This window comes from Pseudonaja textilis, chromosome Z, assembly GCF_049901715.1.
Source record: "Pseudonaja textilis isolate UNSWEBS1 chromosome Z, rPseTex1.2, whole genome shotgun sequence".
Taxonomy (NCBI): Eukaryota; Metazoa; Chordata; class Lepidosauria; order Squamata; family Elapidae; genus Pseudonaja; species Pseudonaja textilis.
This window is the reverse complement of record NC_142008.1, coordinates 135,837,357-135,860,180: the sequence shown is the minus strand read 5'-3', so window position 1 is coordinate 135,860,180 and position 22,824 is coordinate 135,837,357. Positions and strand designations below refer to the sequence as shown.

General features: G+C 40.1%; 1 protein-coding gene across 1 annotated transcript; it reads right to left on the bottom strand.

Annotated features, from left to right (window-relative positions):
* Window positions 1–3,082: 3,082 nt before the first annotated feature.
* On the bottom strand, window positions 3,083–20,928 carry SRRM2 (serine/arginine repetitive matrix 2). The gene is given in 18 exon segments (XM_087915505.1): window positions 3,083–4,142; window positions 5,085–5,100; window positions 6,671–6,787; window positions 6,903–7,031; window positions 7,973–8,230; window positions 10,164–11,565; window positions 11,568–13,083; window positions 13,085–15,067; window positions 15,537–15,726; window positions 15,823–15,912; window positions 15,992–16,042; window positions 16,529–16,555; window positions 17,092–17,154; window positions 17,306–17,383; window positions 17,785–17,964; window positions 18,111–18,215; window positions 19,091–19,363; window positions 20,631–20,928. Coding segments are annotated over 17 exon segments (6,771 nt in total). The 5' UTR covers window positions 19,330–19,363; window positions 20,631–20,928; the 3' UTR covers window positions 3,083–3,815.
* Between the last annotated feature and the right edge of the window lie 1,896 nt (window positions 20,929–22,824).

The window sequence follows — 22,824 nt, the reverse complement described above, 5'->3', positions numbered from 1 at the left end:
GTTAAAGGCACCAGGCTAGAAACAGACCATGTGCTTCAGTACTGGCTTAGCCACAAAGCTAACTGAATGACCTTGGGCTATTCAGTCTCTCTCAGCCTTCAGATGGCAATGGCAGACTATTTTCTAAAAATGTTGGCAAGAAAATTGCAGGGATTTGTCCAAGATAAGGCTTCAAAGGACATGCACACACACACAAAGTCTTGTTACATCCAACGATATGAATGCATGCAAATATGAACATCTAACAGTGCAAAAACAGTTCACGTGAAACATTGCCTGCCTCAAGAACCGGCACTTACTAAGGATGTGGAGAAAAGGGTAAGCACAGAGTTGTTTTATTTTTGTAACATGAAAAGGGGAAGTACATTTTACCACATTTACAGCCCTGATTTATTTTTATACACCCCAACCTTCATCTGTTTTAAAGTCTGCATAGCACACATGGGAAAATTAAAGTGCAATTCAGTTTACCTGAAAATCCTGTGCAGGCATCACTTCCAGATATGTATCTTTCTCAAGGATTAAAGTACTGAAATGAAGATTCATGAGCTTTCCCATCATGGCTACCAACCCGGTTCTGGTGTCTTAATTACTATTTGTCATATTGTGTATTTCAAAGAATTGTTACAACTATGGTAAAGAAAGGGACACAAAAGGAAACTGGATTCTCAGGAGCTTTCAGAACATGAGGTGTCTTCTTATTCCCTAAAATAAAAAACATGAGTTTCTTACCAGTTTGAAGGTACATGACTCAGCATTTAGAAAGAGGCTTAAAATCCCCCATCTATTGCCAAGGACAAACAAACAGCAGGCATGAGTAACAGGCAATCCATGGGCTGTATATGGTCCCCATCCAGCAAAATATAGCTATCGAATGACTCCATTTTAGTAAGGTAACTTTTTTTTATTTAAAATAAAGGGTTGGAAATGGAACAAGAAGCTTCTAAGTGGTTCCTGTTCTGAATGCTACCTTTAACCACTACACTTTCACATAAACAATGTTTTCCAGATCTGTTTTTCCTCTTCAGAGTTTACAAATGGGAATCAAAGTGGTTTGTTTTAAAGTCCTTAAAATAGGCCTAAATCATCCATAAACTTAAGACTTTTTTACAGGGTTAAGAGTACAAATGGCATGTGTTCCACGATGATCTCTCATTCCTGTTCTTAAACACCAACAAAAAAAATGAAAAGGTTTAGCTGTGATAGGACAACCCTACTGATGCCATCTCTGAGGCTCTCCAAATTGACCTTGAGCTTCTTTAATATTTAGTGACATATCACACGTTGCCATTTATTGCCTATGCTAGCCTCAAGGACAAAAAGATTATCAATTCCAGGCTAATCAGAATAGGTCCATGTGTTTTAATAATTTTGCTGAACAGGAAACATGTATAAAAATGCAATTAATTTATTGCATTCATCCAATAAATTTGCCTAAATATAGTAACACATTGTTTTCTAAAGTTGCATAGCTAGTAAAAACTCCTGCCAGATAGGGAACTTCTGTTTTATTTACTGGGGTTATATAGTTCCACATAATTTAAGGATGGTTTATTTTTCATGCTGAGAAATAGACTTTTGAATTCCACTAACACCTACCACATATGTAAGGCTAGCAACAGAAACAGAATGGCAGAGAAAAAAAGGTGGGGCATGGCATGACAATGATCAGTCAAAATATGTAATTTTTATTATGTTGCAGTGTAATTTTTCCTCTCTTAGTAATGACAGTTAACTCCATGAATCTAAGATGACTTTGGGCTCAGACATATCAAACAATAAAATGTGAAATTCTATGGCAAGAGTTTTGTATCAGTTTGTGATACGACATGATGGGAAGAGAATGAAAAAAGGAGGTTCACCATTTGTATACTATTCTGGCATGGCATGCATCTTCCTTTATTAAGCAACAGCAAAAACAAACAATATTGGCAAGAGTAGGCTTTAACATGTATTAGTAGACATGATGGATAAGATCAATTAATATCTAGATTTCTTCCTCTCTTCCCCATCCAGAATACTAATTCATAGAAAAATCCTAGAATATTTACTTATACTTCAGCTAGAAGATTGAAATGGGCAAAACACAAACCAGGATGGCTTTAACAGAGCCCTACGTAGACAAGTAACCAAAAGCTAACAGCAGACAGCTGCAAGGAAGATACACAACTGACAGGAAGTTGTGTTTAAACTGAGAGAGAACAGACAACAGACAAAATATTGGTGTCATTAAAAGCTAGAGGCATTATAGCCATTCCTGTATTCCTTTTATTCTTGGAAGAGAGAATCTTATTTCTTCAAATCTGAATTTGCTCTCAAATGCAATGTTTCAAATGTGCAAAAAATCAGTGATTTTTTTTAAAGAAAATAAGATTTCTATGCATGCCTAATCACCTAGCATAGGTGTAAATAAGGTATATTGCAGAGTCTGCTTGAAAATTTATTTCTATTTGAAAGGGAAGTAAGTAGTTTGGACATTATTATTAATTCTGCCCAAACAAAATGAACACAAAAAGTTTAGGTTTAAGAACTTTTGGGTTACTAAGGTTGCCTTTGAATTTGTTTTAACCAGTGGCTCAATAATAATGCTGAGCTTGTCAGATGGAAAGCTGACAGCCCAGGTTCAAGACCTGAGTGACGCATGATGGGGTAAGCTCCCATTACTTGCTGCAGCTCCTACCCCACCTAGTAGTTCAAAAGCATGAAAATGTATGGTAGATAAATAAGTACTTCGTTGGGAAGGTTGCAGACTTCCATGTGCTTCGACATAGTCATGCTGGACACGACCATATAAATGTCTTCGGGCAACACTGGCTAGGAAATGAAAATGAACACTGCCCCCTGGAGTTGGATGTGACTGGACAGGGGAAACAACAATCTTCAGCAGATTGAATGGAGAAATGTGTGCATGCATGTGTTCTAAATAGATCTGAGTACTTTTATTCTAGCCATTCATTTATCCTTCAAACAAAAAGCACTAAATAGAGGAAGAAGCAACAGTAATGTTGAAAAACCTACGTATTTAAGTGAAGATCTCCTTTGACCAGGCTTAAGAGAAAATTCTGAATGACTCAACAACAGATTTTGCATTTCGTAAGTTTATTTGACAGAAAAAATCTCCTTGCTGTACATATCAAAAAAAAAATTAAATGCTTTTAAGAAATATGAAGAAACTTCTGTTCCCACCCTCCCTGATTTAGGGTTTCTCAGCTTCTTCTCAGCAAAATTTCAGTCATCTTCCCCCTAAAATGCCTGAATGCCCCTTTCCAGTTCCAAACTTAACCCCTCACGACCTGGCTCAGCTGATCAATATGAAAGAATATCCTTTGAGGGAAGAATAAAAAGGAAAAAGAGCACTGCATATTAAATTCATTTTGTTCGCGGGGGGAGGAGGAGCAGGAATAGTTTAACCCTCAATTTTACCACCACCAAGAATCAGCTCCACTGTTGCAGGCTACAGAAAGAAACTGCCTGTTTTTCATCAGGAAATCTTGATAGAAACAGTGGGAAACGAAGTAGCAACTAAATAGCACTGCCTTCCATCTAATTCTGGGTTGGTAACATGCGCTCCAACTTTTTATTACAACCCTCCACCATTTCCGGGGGGAGGTATCTGAGAAACACTAAATCGAACAGATTAGATCACATATCCCTCTACTTCCCACCCACCCATTGTGTGGTTTGTTTAAAAACCTTTTAAGTCTAAATCAACAAAAAAAGAGACAGCTCTCAAAACACAGAAGTAAAGATTTTAGCTGCAAAACGCACAGGGGAAAAAATGCTTACAGGAGAGGGGAAAAAAAATCAAATGAACATCACCAACTGTTGGGAGAAGAGGAAGAGGAGCATAGAGGCTGTGGATCCTGGTGGGTGTTGAGCAGAAATGTCCAGGGACAAGGGGAATGTAGCTGCCGACAAATGACGGGCAATAAAGATAGGGACAGTAAAAGAAAAAAACTAATGCGAATATAAAGGTGATGGCAAATGAATAAACCTCCACTCCCCCCCATGCAAACACACTGGTTTCCAATGGACATCAGGAGGTGGGGGCTCCCACCTGGAACAGCACTGGAGGCTGGGGGTGGCGCAGTTTGTGATTGCGAGGACAAGGACTTTCCGCTCTCCAAAAGGCTTATGGGGACCTTGGGGAGAAAAGGGAGGGGGAAAAAAATTAAGTAATGCAAAATGTAAGTTGGCAACCTCTTGTCAACTAACCTCTTAGGTGAACAGTATAACTATATACAAATATTTTAAAGTACGTTGTACTAAGGACACATGATCACTGAAATACTACTGGTACAAAGATCATGACTGAGAAAAAAGAAAATTAAAAGAGGGGAAAAGTTTATATATTGAAATGTATAATACCACTTAAACAATTTTAAGAGCCCAATGTATTTCCAATGTACTAAGCATGAAAACAGATTAATACACTTCCATACACTAAAATCCACACACAGAGAACATAGAAAAGCCATTTTTACTTAGAAATAAGTTATAGCAAATGTCCCTAACAGTATGTAAAAGGCAAGTCTTCTCTTTTACTCCTCCAAGTTGAGAAAAGATAACCAATATTACTGAAGTGGCAACAAAAACCAGAAACTACCACTTTTACCCATTACTGCCACTGATGGGGTTTGGATACCCTCTTTACAAAGAGCCTTCAGATCAACTACCTTTGGAAATAATCAGGAATACAAGCAATCTTTGACTTACAACCACAGTTGAGCCCAAAATTTATAGTGCCAAGTGAGAAATTTGTTATGTGAATTTGCCCCATTTTAAGACTTTTCTTGCCACATTTGTTAAGTGAATCACTGCAGTTAGTCGCATGGTAATTAAGTGAATCCAGCTTCCCCATTGACTTTGCTAATCAGAAGGTTGCAAAAGGGGATCACATGACCCCGAGACACTGCAACTGTCATAAATATAAACCAGTTGTCAAGCATCCAAATGTAAATCATATGACCATATAGGGATGCTGCAACAGTCATAAATGTGAAAAATCGTCACAAAGTCACTTTTTTCAGCGCTGTTGTAACTTCAAACGGTGACTTAAGAAATTGTTGTAAGTCGAGGACTACCTGTATTTGTTCTTTTCTGTAAAGAGAAAAGGCATCATTGAGAATGAATAATCCATTTTCATCATACCAGACTATTCTAGGAACCATAAAATATTACATATAAATTGTCACCTCATTTTTGCTTCTCATTCCCTTTTCTCTGTGTGTGTATTTTGAGTGGGGCTTATTATGGGAGCTTTTCAGGCTAAAGAATACAGAATAAGTAGTTTAAGTAAAGAAGAAGAGTGGTCAAGTCTTACAGAACTTAAGAAGTCAGCTCTGATAAGTTTCAAGAGAACAAAACAATAAGTGCTTCATCTATAGCTCTCTGAATCTCACACTTCAAATTAATCAGAAAATGAACCAGAACATTTTCTGAAAATGGGATGTGTTCAGCCTAAGGACTCTATTATGAGTGATACTCTTCCAAATGCTTTCCCAGCTATCAGCTCAGAGGAAGATGAACCACTTCCAGGCACGTCTGGTTGATGGCTCCAAGCATCCATCTAAGAGGGACTTGGCTCAAGTACAGCTGCGCCAGGACAGTCCTGAAGCTTCAGGTGAAGAAAACATGCAGCTGATGCCAGTCAGTCAGTGATGAGGAAGAGGAACTGGCTTCTATACCCTCATCCAAGAACATGTAGGGCAGAGAAAAGGCAGGAGCAGAGGTGGTCAGCGAGTTTACTCGTGAGGAGAAAGCCTTGCCCTTCTTGATGGGCTGCACCAGAAGCTGGTTATTTAGCACAACAGATGGAAGCAATGTTAGGAACACGTTCATTTACTAGCTGTGTGTTTTCTGCTGGTCATGATTCTTGCCTCACTTTGGATTGATGCCTTAACTTGGATTGTACCTTGTGAACTCTGGACTTTTCAATTGCCTCGTGAACCTTCTTGTATTGTTGATTTAATTTTGTCTGATGGGTTTATTTTGATTGGGAATCTTTCAAATGCCTTGTGGACTTGTTGACCATTGCTCTGTGGATTAACATTGGTTTGCTTGTGGCTGGACTTAATTGGAACAGTTCTGGGTTTTTGGTGAAGGCAGTTGCGGGGGAATATTCATAAACTCACTAAACCAGTTGTTTGTCTGCGAGAATGGGACAGCACACTTTGAGATTAACAGAGTCCCCAGCTGCTTTCAGCTTAAATTTCATGAGCAAGTGGATAAGAAACATAGTGGATATAGTCACAAATTATCCATTTACCAGAAGACAAATTAGCAAGGATAATCCTCTTTGACCTCCAGTCTAGCCAGGACATTCCCTACCATTATTATCTCAGCTTAGCTTTGTCTTTTTTAGACAGGCCCACTAAACAAATAATGCTCATGGAAATAAAGATGATATTGATACTCTGGCAGATTATTTGAAGCAAACAGTTTATTTATAGTTCAATGTAAATAAGAATAATTCATAAACTTCAAGCTGGAGATTTTAGAATTAAAGACACTAGCACAATTTCACCATATGTTCAGAAATGAATAGGAACATAGTACCAGAAATTAATAAAACCAGAATAAGTTCAGTCAAGTCAGTCGAATCATTACATTTAATAGGACCTTTAACAATTGCTAGGCATTTCTAAAACTAGCAAGTCATGCTCATTACCTTGAAGTTCTGCGACGAGGAGCTCGGGGACTGGGAGATTTGCGTCGCCGTTTTCGTCCTGGAGACCTGCTGATGCTTTGTCTGTTTCTCTGCGGGGACCTATCCCTAGACCTGTCTCTAGATAGAGAATAAGGGTATGAAACTGACTTGGATTCCATGTTAAATGCATTATGGAAATAATTCCTAAACAATTTCTCAGTCAAGGGAAGTAAGACTTGCTGAAGAGACTTACCTACGTCGATCCCTTGGAGCAGAGGGGAGTTGGGCAGGAGGAGGAGAAATCTGACGTCGTTCTGCTGGGGAATAGCTCAGAGAGCGCGAATCTCTCAGTGAATCAATTGGTTTTCTAGGGCTGCGTGACCTAGCAATAGAAAGAGCCAATGGTTAGAAATAATGGTCAAAAATGGAAAGAGACACTAACTGGAGGAATGGATTGAAAAGATGAAGGATTAACAGAGATAGCAAATTTAATTGCATTAATTGGGGGAAAGAATGTAAATAATTTGTGTCCACCAGGAAACCTTTTTTGGATTTTATACTCAAAAGAGAAAATAAAATTTTCATTTTAGGCTTTGACAATCAAGTAGATCATAATAGAAACAGTAAAAAGTTGATATAACTGTATTATGTACTTCACTGCAATAAAAGAAGCTGGAAATCACTGTTTTTTATTTCTTCCTTTCTTTTTTCTTTCTTTCCTCATTTTACCCATCTTTCCCTTTTCTTCCCTTTTTTCCATTGTCTTTATTTGTATTTTACATTTTTAAAAAATAATAAAAATATTGTAAATATTGTAAATACTACTCTAAAAGAAACAGGACCATCAAATACAGTAGCCAGAATTTACTCTGTGTCCATAGGAGAACATGGCAAAACAAGATACTGCAATGAAAATACCATCACTTATAAGCCACAAAGTTCTTAACAAATATTTTTAAAGTCATATTTTGCAATATTCTTCAAGTACTTTTAGGTACAGCTTACCATGTGCAGTCCTATTATAACTGATACACATCTATGCAAAAAAGGTAGTGCCACAAACCTTCCACAGCTCTTTCAGCATTTGGCAGTCTCCTTGGACTATTTCCCCAAGATCTCATGACATTTGCACTAGGCATGTAATGCCAGAAGCCATTCTAAACATTCAGCAAACAGGACAAAGTATCCTCTTAGGATGCCAAGCCAGGGAAGGGAAGGGAAGAACTGGTTCACCTCCACACTTCAACAACATTGCCAATAAAGAATAGAACACTGATTCTCAGGTTCAAAGTATACCTCTTAATTAGCAGTAAGAATACTTACTTTCTCTTCTCTGGAGATGGTTTCTTCTTCGGAGGGCCCTTCATCACTGCCTGGATTCCTGTTTTAGGCAATGGCGTTGAGGAGGAAGATGATGAAGATGATGAAGAGGAGGAAGAGGAAGAAGCTGAGGAAGAGGAGGATGAAGAAGAGGAAGAGCTGCTGCTTGAACTGCTTGAGCTTTGAGAACGGCACTTGCGTTTGCCCGTTTTTACAGGTTGCTCATCACTTTTAGACTCTTTCAGCACTGGGCATGGTGGCCTTTACGAGAAAAGTAAAGGGAAGAGGGTATAATTAAAGACTGGATGGCTGCAACAAATGAAAGAAGGTTCAGGCAGGTTAACTGAAGAAACTCACATTTCTGAATGGACAGACAAACTCCAATTCACATTGTTTATGGGAAAAGTCTAGGGAAACAGCTGATTTGAGAATTTTTAAATTTGTTCTTAGCAGCATATTCAGCCTTTTATCAGTCAAAAAATATTTATAATAGGGGAACTTATGCATCACAAAATGACAGCCTTGGTTGGAATAAGCAGCCCGAAAATGCCACAAAGAAAACTGACATTGTTACTTCTTACAATACTAACCTACTAACCCTCCATCTTATTTTTTTTCTTTTTTTTCCCTTACATATATAGGTACTTCAAACTAAGCCCCCTATGGCAGCTTCCTTCCAGACATGCTCCTGAAGTTTATGAAAAGTCTAGAAACATTACTGGAAATAAAGTAAAATCGAAACTGATAACATTTTGCAACACACTACTTTCCTTTTTTTTAATTAAAAGAATCCATCATGCTGGGAACTGAACAGCTTAGGTTTTCCACTGACAAAGGCTACTGCTACTTCACAGAGACTCATCTCCTAGGAAGCAGAGATGAGTCACTTGCATTAACAGATCCAGAATACAAATATCTTGAGTTGAAGATTTAGGCTACTCTTGCAAACAAATAGCTTCCCAAACAGCCAAAGACTCAAAATGGAACAATGTTTTAATTACAGGTTCTATCAAGCAATCTCTTGCTATCCCATTAATTTTCTACAGTCATTTCCTTGTTCTGCTATTCCAAGTCTTCAAAAAAAACCCACCTAGTTCTCCACACTAATATCTTGAAAGCAGAATTATAAAAGTTACATAAGCAAATACTGCATTTAAATTCTGTAAAATACGTATTTTGCAAGAAAGATTATCAACCATTTTTGCAAGCATATCCTGATGGAGTACAAACTCTAAAACCTAGACCTAGAGCAAAATTAGATTCCATAAGAATATAATACAAGTGTCTATTAGTAGCATCCAGTAACATCAGCAAACCCGACCTCTGGTGGATAAAGGCCATCATTACAATCTTTCAAAAGCATGAGTAATGAAGAAGCATTTCTGAAGGGTATACAATATCAGATCTACATACTGAAGAGTCACTTGGTTGATTTGGGTAGCTACAGAAATTTAAGAAAAAACCCAAACCTATGAAGAGATGAGTGAAAACGTACGTTTCAATTGGCACTATTATATGAGAACAGAGGAAAATACAGATGCTGGAAAGTGTACACAGTGATAACTCTGTACATGGGCACATCCAAAACCTGCCAGTGCCCATACAGTTGACCCAACTACTGAACTCAAGTGGCTATCCCTCATACCAGAATGGACACGTTGCAACAGAGATCCTTTCCTCATCTGGCTCCTGTTCTCTGAAATCATCTATCACCAGAAATTGTCTTAGAATCAAGTAAGACTTTGTTGCCCCATGAGCTCGTTTGATTTCACGTCAGAGGAAGAAAGCTTGTTTCCCCCATTATCACAACCAAGCATAAAAATAGAGCTGATGTTTGCTTATAAAGGAGGCTAGATTAGAATTCAATTGATGCAAGAGTTCAATCAAAACTTCAGAATTTAAATTTAAGCAATACTAAAAACAAAAACATCATTGGCTGTGTTATACAATGCCTCTATTTTATATATTTGCACAGAATATCTGAGACAATTCTTATGGACTATGGGTAACATCTTTTTTATGGCAGAGATGTCATTCCGGAGACTGGGATTAGAAAGGATATAAGACAAGGACATGAAAAATATAAGTGAATGTGCACATACATTGTAACTGGATGTTGGATATTACTTGACGGTGACTGCAGACAGCATAAAAGACATGGAAAAAAAGGATTACTAAGAAGAAAGGTTCTTACTGTTTCAGTTCAATCTCAGCCTCAAGATCCTTCGCTGCCTGATCATGGGGACTGGACTCAGATGAGCTGGACTCGGAATCAGAAGTCGAAGAAGATGAGGATGAGGAGGAAGACGAAGATGATGATGAACTGGTAGATGAAGCAGATGAACTTCTCTTTGCCTTCAAAGGGGCAGAAGGTGGAGGAGAGGGAAGAGCAAGTTGTAGGACTGTGGGACAGCTACTCCTGGTGTCATCCTCCATGGGGACAGAAGCCAACTGCGACTCAGCCTCAAGGGTAGGTAAGTGCACCTCAGATCTATCTGCTACTTTTCCTTCAGATACAATCTCCTCTTCTTTGGGGGATGGGACTAGGACAGAAATCAATGCTGGTAAGGGGCTTGAAGAAGCAGAAGAGGAGGAGGAAGCAGAAGAGGAAGAGGAGGAAGAGGAGGAAGAGGAGCGGGATGACAATTTAGCTTTTACAGGAGAGACAGAGCCTGCATGAGAACTACTTCTCCCCGATAAAGGTGCACCAATCCCTGCATCATCTTTAATTATAGCTTGGTACATGCTCTGATTCCTATCTCCTTGGCTGTTTCGGATGGCTTTGGAGTCACCATTCTTTGACACTGGAGGTAAGTCATGTAGCATAGATGGATCAGGAGAGAGGGCCTTTTGCAATTTAGGAGATTCCTCACAAGGTGGAGTTAAAGCGCAAGGAATAGCAACGTTGTTTTTGCTGTGCCAAAGAGAGGAGCTTGCTGGCTTCTCTTGGATGTCAGACTTGGGATATCTCTCTAGAACAGGAGGAGAGCGAGACTTTCTTCCTGGAGATGTGCAGGCTTCCTGGGAGCCTGATCTGGAATGCTTCCTCATAGGAGAAAACTGACAATCAGGGGATACTCTGGACCCAATGCCTTTATATGATGCTGTTACACGTGATGCATCTAATCTGGGAGGTGAACGGGATGCATTCCGACTTGTTGCAGGGGATAATTGCAACATCTGTACTGGCGATTGGGAATGACCTCTGTGTGGTAGTTTAGATTTCTCCTGACAAGAAGAGGATCTTGAGCGGCTTCTAGCTGGAGAAGAAGTTGACCGTTCCCTCCGCAATGAACCCCGAGATTTATCTCGCCGCCTGGAGAGTGAACGGGAGCAACTCCTCCAGGAGGGAGAGCCAGATCTTTCTTGTCGCAAAGAAATTCTGGGTCTGTCACTATAGGATGATGACTCAGACCAATGTGGATGTGTGCTGGTGCTTGATTTTTCTCTGGAGAGTGATCTGGACCGTCCACGTCTTGGAGGTGTTCGAGATTTGCGTCTAGGACTCACTGGTGATGCAGATCTCCGTCTTCTTGTAACTGGTGTTTTAGATTTTTCTCTTGCTCGTGATCCAGATCTACGTCGTCGTGGAGGGTTTTAGATTTCCTTCTAGGTCTTGGAGATGATCCAGCTCTGTAATGATGTCGAACTGGTGTTCTGGATTTTATCTGGGATCTTGGGGATGACCCAGATCTATGTTGTCTGTGTGGCGTTCTAGACTTTATTCTGGGTCTAGGAGATGAGCCAGACCTATGGCGTCTTGGAGGCGTTCTGGACTTCAACTTAGGTCTTGGTGGAGACCCAGATCTGCCAAACTTTGGAGGACTTTTGGATTTTGGTCTAGATCTAGGTGGTGACCTGGATATTCTACGTCTTGGAGGTGTTTTTGATTTTATTCTTGGTCTGAGTGGTGACACAGATCTGCTCTCAGATTTTTCTTTCCATTCTGGGGAAGAATCTGAACTGCTCTCACTAGAGTGCATTTTTGGCTTCTCTTTAATCCCAGAATAAGACCCTGATCTACTTCTTCGGGATGCCTCTTTAAATGCCCCTTTCTTCTCTAAGGGTAATCTGGGCCCCATCACTGACACTTTAGAAGTTTCTGGAGAAGATCCAGGTCTATTGTGCTTCGTAACAGTTACAAATGTGCTGTTCTCTGGTTCTGGAGAAGAATATTCTTTGCCTTGTGTTGGGGATGAAACTGATTTATTCATGTTGACCGACAGCCCCGCAGAACAACTAAGTCTGGGAGGTGACTGAGATTTATCATCTTCTGGAGATGTTGATGAAGAAGTAGAGGAGGAGGAAGAGGAGGAGGAAGAGGAAGAGGAGGAAGAGGAGGAGGAGGAGGAGGAGGAAGAAGAAGAGGAAGAGGAAGATCCAGATCTACTCCGCCTTGATGGAATATCTATTTTTTTAAGTACTGGTGATGACTCAGGTGGCATTTGTCTTGAGGAAGATTGCATTTTTTCTTTTCCAGAGAGAGATGAACCTGATTTACTCTTTTGGCATGGAAGTGAAGCACTTTCCATTTCTGTCATGGAACTGGATTTGTTGTGCCCTGGAGAAGATCCAGATTTTGTTTTCACTTCTTGGAATTTATTTTGCTTTGGAGGAGTTTTAGATTTGCCATTTACTTCAGGAGATGATCTGGATTCACTTCTCCTGGAAGGAGATTTTTCTTTCACTGCCTGAGGGGACAGTCCACATCGGACTTGCTTCAAAGGTGAAGATTTTGTCATCTCAGGAGAGTATCTTGACTTGGTCCTGGGAGGTGATCTTGACTGTTCTTTGGTCATTGGAGAAGAGCCAGATGTGCTTTTCCTTGGAGATGACCTAGTCTTCTTTAACTCCAAGGATTCATTTTTGCATTTATCCAGTGGTGAAGATTTCTTCTTAATTTCTAATGAAGATCCAGATGCAATTGGTCTTAGGGGAGAAAGAGATGTCTCTCTCAAAGCCGGAGGTGATCTAGACCTGCTCTGTCTTCGGTGCGGTGATCTAGGTTTTTCTTTTGTTCCTACAGATCTTCCAGATCTGCTTTGCTGCAGTGGAGATGCAGACTTTGATTCTGGAGAAGCTGCTCGTTGTACTGGCGATAAGGAGTTTTCCTTTGCTGGATGATTGACTGGAACTAGACCGACTTTGTCTTGGAGATGATCCCATTTCCTTTTTCAGCATTGGGGATGATCCTGCCCTTGGCTTTGTTTTCACTTCTGGAGAAGACTCAGATCTGTTTCGCCTTCTTGGTAATCTCATCTCTGGTTCTGGAGAAGACCCAGATATACTATGTCTTGAAGGAGACTTTGATTTCTTCCGCAGTGCTGGAGAGGAACTAGATCGACTTCTTTTTGAAGTGCTTTTAGCTTTTTCTTCAGCTACTGAGGAAACATCAGATTTCCTTGTAAGCCTTGGTGATGAACCAGAACTGCTCAGAGGGGACATTCTGGTTTTGTTTTTGAGGGGTGGAGGTGACCTGGATTGGCTACACTTAGGTGATCGAGATTTCTTTTTTCGTGTTCGAGAAGAGCTGGATCTACTTCGTCTGATGCTTAATCTTGATTTCTTTTTTACTCTTGGAGAACAAGAATGACTGCGCCTTGGAGGTGTTCTTGATCTTTTCTTCCTTGACCTTGGAGAAGAACCTGAACGACTCCTCCTTGGAGACAACCGAGTTTTCTTTTTAGCTTTTGGAAGTGATCCAGATCGACTACGTCTGGGAGATGGTCTTAACCTTCTTGATTCAGGAGAGGATGCAGAAAGACTACGTCTTAGCACTTTTCTAGATCTTTCCCTCATTCTTGAAGATGATTCAGATCGACTTCTCCTAGAAGAAATTCTGCCAACTTTCCGATCTGGAGATGACACAGATCTGCTTCGTCTGGCTGAAATCAAGGATTTTTCTCTTCTTGGAGATGAACTTGACCTTCCTCTCCTGGGAGGCGTCCTAGTTCTTGATCTGCCTCTTCTCGGTTGTGTTCTGGAGCGGGATCTTGCTCGCCTGGGGGGACTTCTTGATCTAGACCTGCCTCTTCTTGGTGTTCTTGAACGTGACCTCCCTCTTCTTGGCGGTGTTCGTGACCTGCCCCATCTTCCACTATTTCTGCTTCTTGACCATCCATGCCTTTGAGGTGTTCTAGAACGAGACCAACCACGCCTTTGAGGTGTACGGGATCGACCCCATCTGGGAGGTGTACGTGAACGTGATCTACCCCATCGTTGAGGTGTTCTCGAACGGCCTCGCCACTGGGGAGTTCGAGAATGTCCCCTTCGCAAAGGAGTACGTGAACGGGATCGAGCACGTCTCTGAGAACGAGACCTACCCCTCCTTGGTGGGGTACGTGTGCGTGATCTACCTCTCTTAGGTGGGGTCCGGGACCGAGATCTACCTCTATGAGTAGTGGGTGTTTGAGAGAGAGATTTGTCCCTCCGACTGGCTCTTGATTTGGAGCTTTTAGCTGGTGGGGTGCTGGATGGTTCACGTAGAGATGTCTTAGAAGACTGCTTTTGGTCAGAACGAGAGATTTCAGGGGATGAGCTAGATTTCTCTCTCTGAATAGATGCTTTCTCCTTCTCTTGTCTTTTGGGAGGGACCTCTGGAGAACAGTTGCGAGAAACTGGACCAGGCTTAGTTGGTGGGGAAGGAGAAGAGGAGGAAGAGGAGGAGCAACTACCACTCTCTGAAGGAGAACATGAGCGCTGAGGTGTAGAGTCCTCACACGACATCTTCTTCAACTTAGTCTCAACAGTCTTAGAAGCAGATGAGGAAGCTGTAAGCTCCTCCTTGCTATCAGGAGAAATCTTATTCTTGGATGATGGAAGAGTCCCATTACGATCTTCTGACTGCTTCTTGGTAGATGGAGAGGAACAGGAAGGAGACCTCTTCTCTTTAGAAGGGAGACGTTTTTCTCGAGAAAGTTCATTCAGCACAGGAGAATGATGCATGCCCTTTGGATCATGCTCAACTGAGGGGGTGGATTTTCGACCCCCGTGCCGAGCAGACTTTCTGTCCTTATCTCTTTCTTTCTCTTTGACAGATGATGATGGACTTGGAGAATGCTGAAGGGTCTCACATACTGGAGAATGCTTGGATATTTTCTAAACAGAAATATAAAAAACAGTAACTAGAACTATCCTTTGAAAAAAAAGCAAAAAGAATCAGCAGCCAGCTCCCAACCATACTGCAAGCATTTTGAAAGTGAAAAGATCACTAGAATTCTTGTTTAACTCTAAGCAACTCATTAGCTGTCATTTTACAACAGCATTTTCTAACCTGGGTGATTTTGTGTGGACTTCAACTCCCAGAATGCTTAGCAATGGCACATTCAATGGAAAATTCTGAGGGTTGAAGTCCACGTCACAAAAAGTTGGACACACTGTTCAACAAACTATAATTAGATTTTAAGCTTGAGGAAGACACTGCTTTAATATATTAAAAATAACTTAGAATCCACCATTTCTCCTCTCCAATTTTAATGAACCAATCAGTATTCCTAAGTCATTTTGTCCCAAGTGACTTTATTTATGTAATGTTTCTCACTTTCCGAATGCATATGTTATTCTTTACCTCCCGCTTTTCTCTGCTTTCTCGAGGACTTGTGCTCCTGCCTCGCCGGGCAGGCTCAGCAGAAGATGAACGCTCTTTCTCTCCCAAATTCTTAGAAACCACTTCTGTTTCTTGTTTTCGTGAACTTGATAAAGGAGACTTGCTCTGCTGTCTAAGGAAGCTCCTTTTTTGAACAATGGGGCTGCCTGATCTGTAAATAAATAATGATTAGAAGGTTAATCCACAAGACTCTGCCCAAGTTTAATAACTATTTACAAGACAGAAAGCTTGATTCGCCAAATTTTACCTGCTATGGGAAGCATCTGATGAGGAAGAGCCATCTGGGGAGGAAGAGCGGTCCCGACAGTCTTTCTGAGATGCACACTCACTGGTGGACCTGAGTTAAAAATGAGAATCAGTTGCATGCAAAAAAAGATCAATTATGGTTGCACAACACAGGTAGGTGATTTTTTTACCTCTTCCGTTTCTTTTCCTTGGATTTGTGTTTGCTTTTGGGGCTTGGAGATCTGGGGGGGAAAAGTTTGTTTTGAATCATTGTTGAACAGTGACATATGCAGCGACTGTTTCTCCCTGTTACTTTCATATCCTTCACAGGACATCTATTCTAGCAATATCCAATAATAACTATCCCTAACATGCCAACTCCAAATTCAGAGTCACAAAATAAATGTAAAGTTTAGATGTAGATACACAGCTTTTGAAAACATGGGATCACACAGCTGCTGTGTACAAAATCTTAAAGCAGCCTCTTTTCCCTAGAATCAGAATCCCATGAAAAGACACCACTGCTTTAAGATGTTGAAAACAAGTGCTACACTTGCAACTCTCACACATTCTAAGGCACTTTTGGAAACCAGACCCGTGGAGCCCTATAAATTCAAATTATTGAATTTAATTCATTGCAGCTTAGGTGATTCTGAGAACCAACAGAAAGAACCACTACCTTCTACCTCCAAACATTTTTAAAATGGCTAATGGTTATTAAGACTCACCTATGTTTCCTTTTCTTTGATTCTGATCTAGAATAAAAAAAGAGTACGATTTGGCAATCTGATGTTGCAGGTGTTTTTAATTATAATTTCCATCAGTTGCAGCCAGCGTGTCTAATGAACACGAATTATATAATTTGTGTTCAGGTCATTAAAAATGTACCAGATTTCCTGTTCCAATATTAGACTTTATTCCCAAGTTACCAGAAAATTGTTGTAATGCCCAATAACTTTAGCAAGGCAAGGCTGATGTTCAAAATTGATGCTGGATTACAAATGTGAATTCTGCCCATGAATCCCATCGAAAATGGTTTTAAGCAGATTCTGGAAAAGTAAATGCAGCGTACAGAGTGAGAAATGCAAGCCTATCAGATAGTATGCCCCTAATTTTTATACAAAAACTTTTTACTATACAGGGGGGGAAATTGACGCTTTCTTAAAAGAATACAAAAATATATATTTTTGAAGATAGCACTACAAAAGACTTAGTAAATATCACCACAGTCCCTAAAATCCAATCCTCACACTAGAGGCCAGTCACTATTACCTCTTTACAATCCCCTTACCTGTGTTTCTTTTTCTTTGAGCTTTTTTTCCTTTCTCTTCGAGAAGGTGATCTGCTCTCAGACCTTGAAAAACCAAAAGGACAAGATACATTTTCTGAAAAACTTTTAAAGTATAAAAGTTTCTTTTCTTACTTCCAAATCTAAATCCTACCCCTCTTCTGAATCCAATGAGTCTGAAAAAAAGAATTTAAGTGTCTTGGCCTCACCCACCCACCTGTCTCTGTCCTTCTTCTTTTTCTTCTTCTTTTGTTTTGGTGATGGTGACCTAGAACTGCTGGAATCTTTGATAAGACTGAGAAGACAAAGTCCAAACAATAAACAAAATTCCAGAATTCAATTCACAACATGCTACATAAGCATCGGCCTATTATCAATCCTATCTTTCAGTATTTTTTCTTACAAAAAATAAAATTTCTCACAGGTACAATGAAATCAATTATCCAGAAATTCTAGTCAAGAATGGAAATCAATCATGAACTATCTCATAAATTATAGGGGTTTCATTAAGATATAATCTTACTACCTATGTGCAATGCTTGTTTAATATTCCAGGTACTTTATTTGCAGTTGTCTTTTTAAAGTCTCCTAATACAATGGAAAAGCTCACTCTTGTTGTTTTTTTAGTGCAGCAGACATAATCAGAGCTACCTTGTCATCTCTTGTTTATTTTCTTCCAGTAGGGATTCTTTATACCTGTACTGCTTCTGCTGCTCTTGCTGTTGTTTAGCCACTGCAGCTGTTGTTGCCTCCTTGGCCCTGCGATTGGGGTCAAAAGAGCTGCCATCCACATAACTATCACTGATCCCAAAAGCAGCTCGCAGTCTCTCATTCTTCTTTTCATTGGCCTCAGCCAGCTGATGGGTCTCTGTAATACTGGAGAAAAAGAAATAGTTAATAGAACAAATATATCACAATACAAGGATCCTATCAATATACAGATTGAAACGTAATTTTTTTTCTTAAGACAAAAAGAAGCTGTCATGACAAAACAACACAAAATCCACAAATGCCTTACTTACCTAGACTTCTGCTGCTGTTCCCCCTCTTTGACAAGTGCCACATCTTTTTCTAGAAGCATCATCCGAAAAGTGGCCACTTTCTCCTGAATCTCCCCTTCTCCATACCTATTGCATGCATCCAAATAAAATTTAGCAGACTATAAAGAGACGTTCTATTTAAACTAAATCACTCAAATGAGGTAAGAAAATATTTCTAAAATGCATGGATTATAGACGATCCAAGAATTCACCTTACAGAAAATAAAGACCTTACTTGGTATAGAATAGTGATTAAAACAAAAATGTAAAAAAAAAAATAGTTCAAATTCTGCTTCTGCTAGGAATCTTTCACAAACAAATAATTTAGTTTGCTAATCCTTCTGGTCATTAATCTCTGAAAAATGTGGCCAATAATAGCCTATCTTACTGGACTACACTATGCATTATTATGGCATATTATTACCATGGATCTCTATATAATATTCAAAAATGCTTTATATTAGGCACTTTGGTATAAAACATATTATTTTCAACCATTTTCATTTCTAGTATATCCCAATTATGATTATCCAATTTTAAAAGACTTGTAATAGCCAAAATTCTACTAAGTATGTAAAAATTTTATTCTTAAATTTTGATAAAAAATGTTTTCTGAACAAATCCACTGCTCAAAATGAAAACTGAACATAGAAAAAACATACAATATCAAACACTGTATTCCTTTATCCAATATATAGATATTATATTTTAAATACTTGTTCTGCTAATAATTCCAAACAAATAATAAACAAGACTCCCTTTTGTAAAAGCTGAGTGCCAAAGACCGGAAAAGATAAATGTTGGATGAAAAGCATACTTATATCATACCCAAATCTGTATATTCTAATAATAATGTTGGTTTATTTGCTCCTACCAGTTGACCATTATTATTCTCACAGCTCTTCTTGATCACCATCATCTCTTGGAAATGTCTTAGCCTTGACTATCCTGTAACAACTCACCCTTGCTCTTCCATGAGCTCAGCCAGTTCTAAGCATTTCAACTCAACCTTCCTTTTGCGCTCGTGATCCAGGATGTCCTGGTTGGGTTTTTTAACCAAAGATGACTCCAGTTTCCTCAGCTCCTCTTCTGACTTGTAGTCAGTCCGATCCTTCTTGTGACGCACTGCTGAGAGGTTCCGTTGCACGTAACCGTTGGTGCCACTGCCCCGGGGAGTGGGGAGTCCTATTCCATTGTACATGGCTCTCACAGACTAGCACCTCTGGTGCCTGATACTTAAAGACATTATGAGAAGAGCAGAAGAAAAAATAAAGGGAACGTTTTTTTCACATCACTGTATGGATATATCCTCCACCACGTGCAATCAAGAAATACTGCAGTCTTTTTTCTATGAACTGACTACTTTTCCTTTTGGTTAAAAATTCCTTATTCTCAAATCCATTCTACATCCCAGACAATTGCACATTTTATCACTCACCCACATTTTTCCTTTAAAAAATGCCTATTTCCTTCCTATTCATAATTTGTATCTGACCACCAGATCCTATATTTTTATTTTGTTAACAATGGGGAAGAAATTAATGGTACATGCATTCTAGAGAAAACCTTTTATTAAATAATTTCATATGTTCTATACAACTGCAACCACACCCCAACTATCCATTCTTGTTTTCCCTAACCAAAAGCTGTAGTCAATTATCCAAAATTATTCAGCCCACAATTTTGCCTCAATTCTCAAGATTCAACACCTGCATTCAGATGTTTTATCTTCATATATATTTCCTTAATAGATATTTCTGGTTTATTTCCAATGGTTCCCATTCAACATTTCCTTCCCAATAAAGGAAGCAATATTAACATGAAAACTTACTGGGACTTTCTTCTGAGTAAGAATTGGCCTGCACAATTCCTCCTCTAATCTTTTTACAAGCTTATCATTGAAACCACCACCACCCCTTTTAAAGGCTAAACATCCCTATAAAGCTACCACCTACCCACTAGATCCCTATCATTTACTAGTAATAATGGGTTATACTGTATATCTTCCTTCCTCCTTTACAGACTTCTACTATCTTTTCAAGAACTGAGCAAGTTCGTGCCTTGTACTCTTTTAAAAGGAAGCTCTCAAGTCCAGCTCAGCCTACAAACAGCATAAATAAACTACAAAACTACAACTCATTTCCATATCGTTTTCTCTAGTAACATTATAACCGAAATAGCTTGCTCGGTGTCTTTAAATTTTTTTTAGATTAATCTAATAGTCTGGGAATTGAATGGTGGTCCCCCCTGTATACATTTTAATCAGGCCCAAAAACTGCTTTGCTTCTTTTTTTATTAGCCAAGGCTTGGTAAGTGCTGCCATCTGCTGTGACGTTTACTTCTTACCTTCCCTCCTAAGTCCTCAACCTACCGACCTGTAAGGCCTAGTCAGCCCACTATCCTAATTCCTTGCCACCTCAGGCCCGACCTTCCTCTCTAGCAAGCATCCCAGCCCATTAGGCCTCCTCCTCCTCCAAAGGCCTCCCGAGGCCCGCAATTCACCTTTACCCCTGCTTCGAGGTCCTCCCTGCCTTCCCAATACGCGAAGGGCAAACCTCGCTTGCCTCTTACCTCAGCACCCGTAAAGTCCACCCCACGCGCGCGCATACACACGCGCGCACACACACACACACACACACCGAGCTCGCGGCACCGTCTGGCCCTCCACACGCACACCTCCCCAGGCTTGCCGCGCCACCCCGGCCTCCAGGCTGCTGCTTCTCCGCGTCTCTCTCCCCGACCCCCGCCTCTGGCTTTTGCCTGCGCCACTCGCTCGCGTTCCCTCACCCGACGCAGCAGCAGCCGCCGCGGCGCAGGCGGAGGGTGAGGGGAAGGGGGAGTGGGGGCAGGAGGTAGCCTGGAACCTCCCTCCGTCCCCTCCAATTCGCTCTCGCCAGGAACCCTCTCCGACCGTTGGCTTATGGGAAGTGGAGTTCGTAAACGGCTCGGTAGGTCCTCCCTACCCGCACAGGACGAGAATAAAGACTACTTATCCCGAGATGCCTCGCAGGCAGCCCGAAGGTCGGCCGCCATTTCCTAAAGCGCTCTGGGGGAAGCGAGAAAAGTGCCTCGGGACCGAGTTTTCTCGTTTTCTCCTCTTACTTCCTTTCTTTTGTCTCTGTCGTTCAGTCGCTATCATCAGACAGACAGACAGACAGACGCGCAAGACACTTCAGGAAATACAGCTCCAATCCGGGGGGGCGGGGGTGGAAGAAGGAAAAAGGGATGTAAATATCCGTTCCTCCCGTCAACCACCGCGCTGTTCTAAATTAGAGTTTAAGGTAGAGTAAATCTCGCGAGAATTTTGTGGCGGAGGACATGTGCATCGTGTCTACGTTCCTGAAACGCTATTCCTGTGAGCATTGGGTTTTCGAAGAATGCTGGGAATTGTAGTTAAGATACGATTATCCTGTCAAAGCTGTCGGCCCACTTTCTTATATAGGCGGAGTACACATTCTATTAGGAATTGCGAACTCCCCTCCTCTGTAAATTAAAAGAAGTGACTTGTTTTCCTAGAGAGATTTTCCCGTAAAGCCCAAAGGAAAACTTTTTAAAAAATCTTCCGTACTACTGCAAGAGGGCGGATTAAAGCGATAGCCATGCTGCTTATGTTTTCCCGTCATGCACGGGCCTTCCATTTTGTTTTGTTTTTTAAAGCTGTCTTCTGTTTCACGATGTGATACGTTGGATTCAATGGTAGAAAGTGGCAATATTATTTTTTAGAATCTGCATTACAGTGAACAAAATGCTGGGAAATTTGATTTCTTCTGTTAATAGAAAATCGATTTAGACTTTCTTAAGCTCCCAGATGCCCCTCAGCTTTAATATTCTAAACTGCCCCAAGAGTTATATTCTAAACTGCCCCAAGAGTTGCCAGGACAGTGAAAAGGCTTAATGGTGGTACTACAGAAGTCAAAATGTGGCATAGTTGTTCAGTCATACAATAATACAGCAATTCATGCATACTAACTTTACTTAAAAGATTTTCAAGCTACTATGCTCATATTACCTGGTACCCTCAAAGAAAATCAATTTGTGATGTAATATAAGAAGTTTGTTTGACGTAATCATGATTAAACGGGTATGCATTGCTTGGCTCAACTCAAATTTTACTGAATTTCATGATAGGTTGCATTATTAATAAATCACTCACAGGCTGTCTTTATCATTTTACCAAGTGGTGGGCTCCCTTGAGCTTGATATATCCTGCAAATACAACCAATGGTGAGAAATCCTTTCTCACCATTTACAAACTTGATTTCTGGCACTCATCTAGGAAAGAGCAGTTTGTACTGCCTTAAAGTGGTTTGGTATATATATTCATTAAAATGAATTAGAATAGTTTTTGCATAAAAAAAAAAAGAAAATACCCCTTGTAAAATCTGTTCTCTGGGAAGGCACAGTTCCAATGCAAATTAATAACCCATCAGATGTGAACAATGCAATAATGGAGAACTGGGGAGCAAGGAGATAAGATAAATTGCAGGTCATGTGTCTGAGGTGATCTTATAAACACATTGCTGTATCTAATAAAATTGACCACAGATTATACTTGAACAAAATGGATGTAATTGAAAATCACTTATACAATAAGAACAATGGTTTAAGAAGTACACCACCAAATTAAAATCTCAAAAATCAAAAAAAATTGGTCACCACACTATAAAAAAGATGCTGAGACTCTAGAAAAAGTACA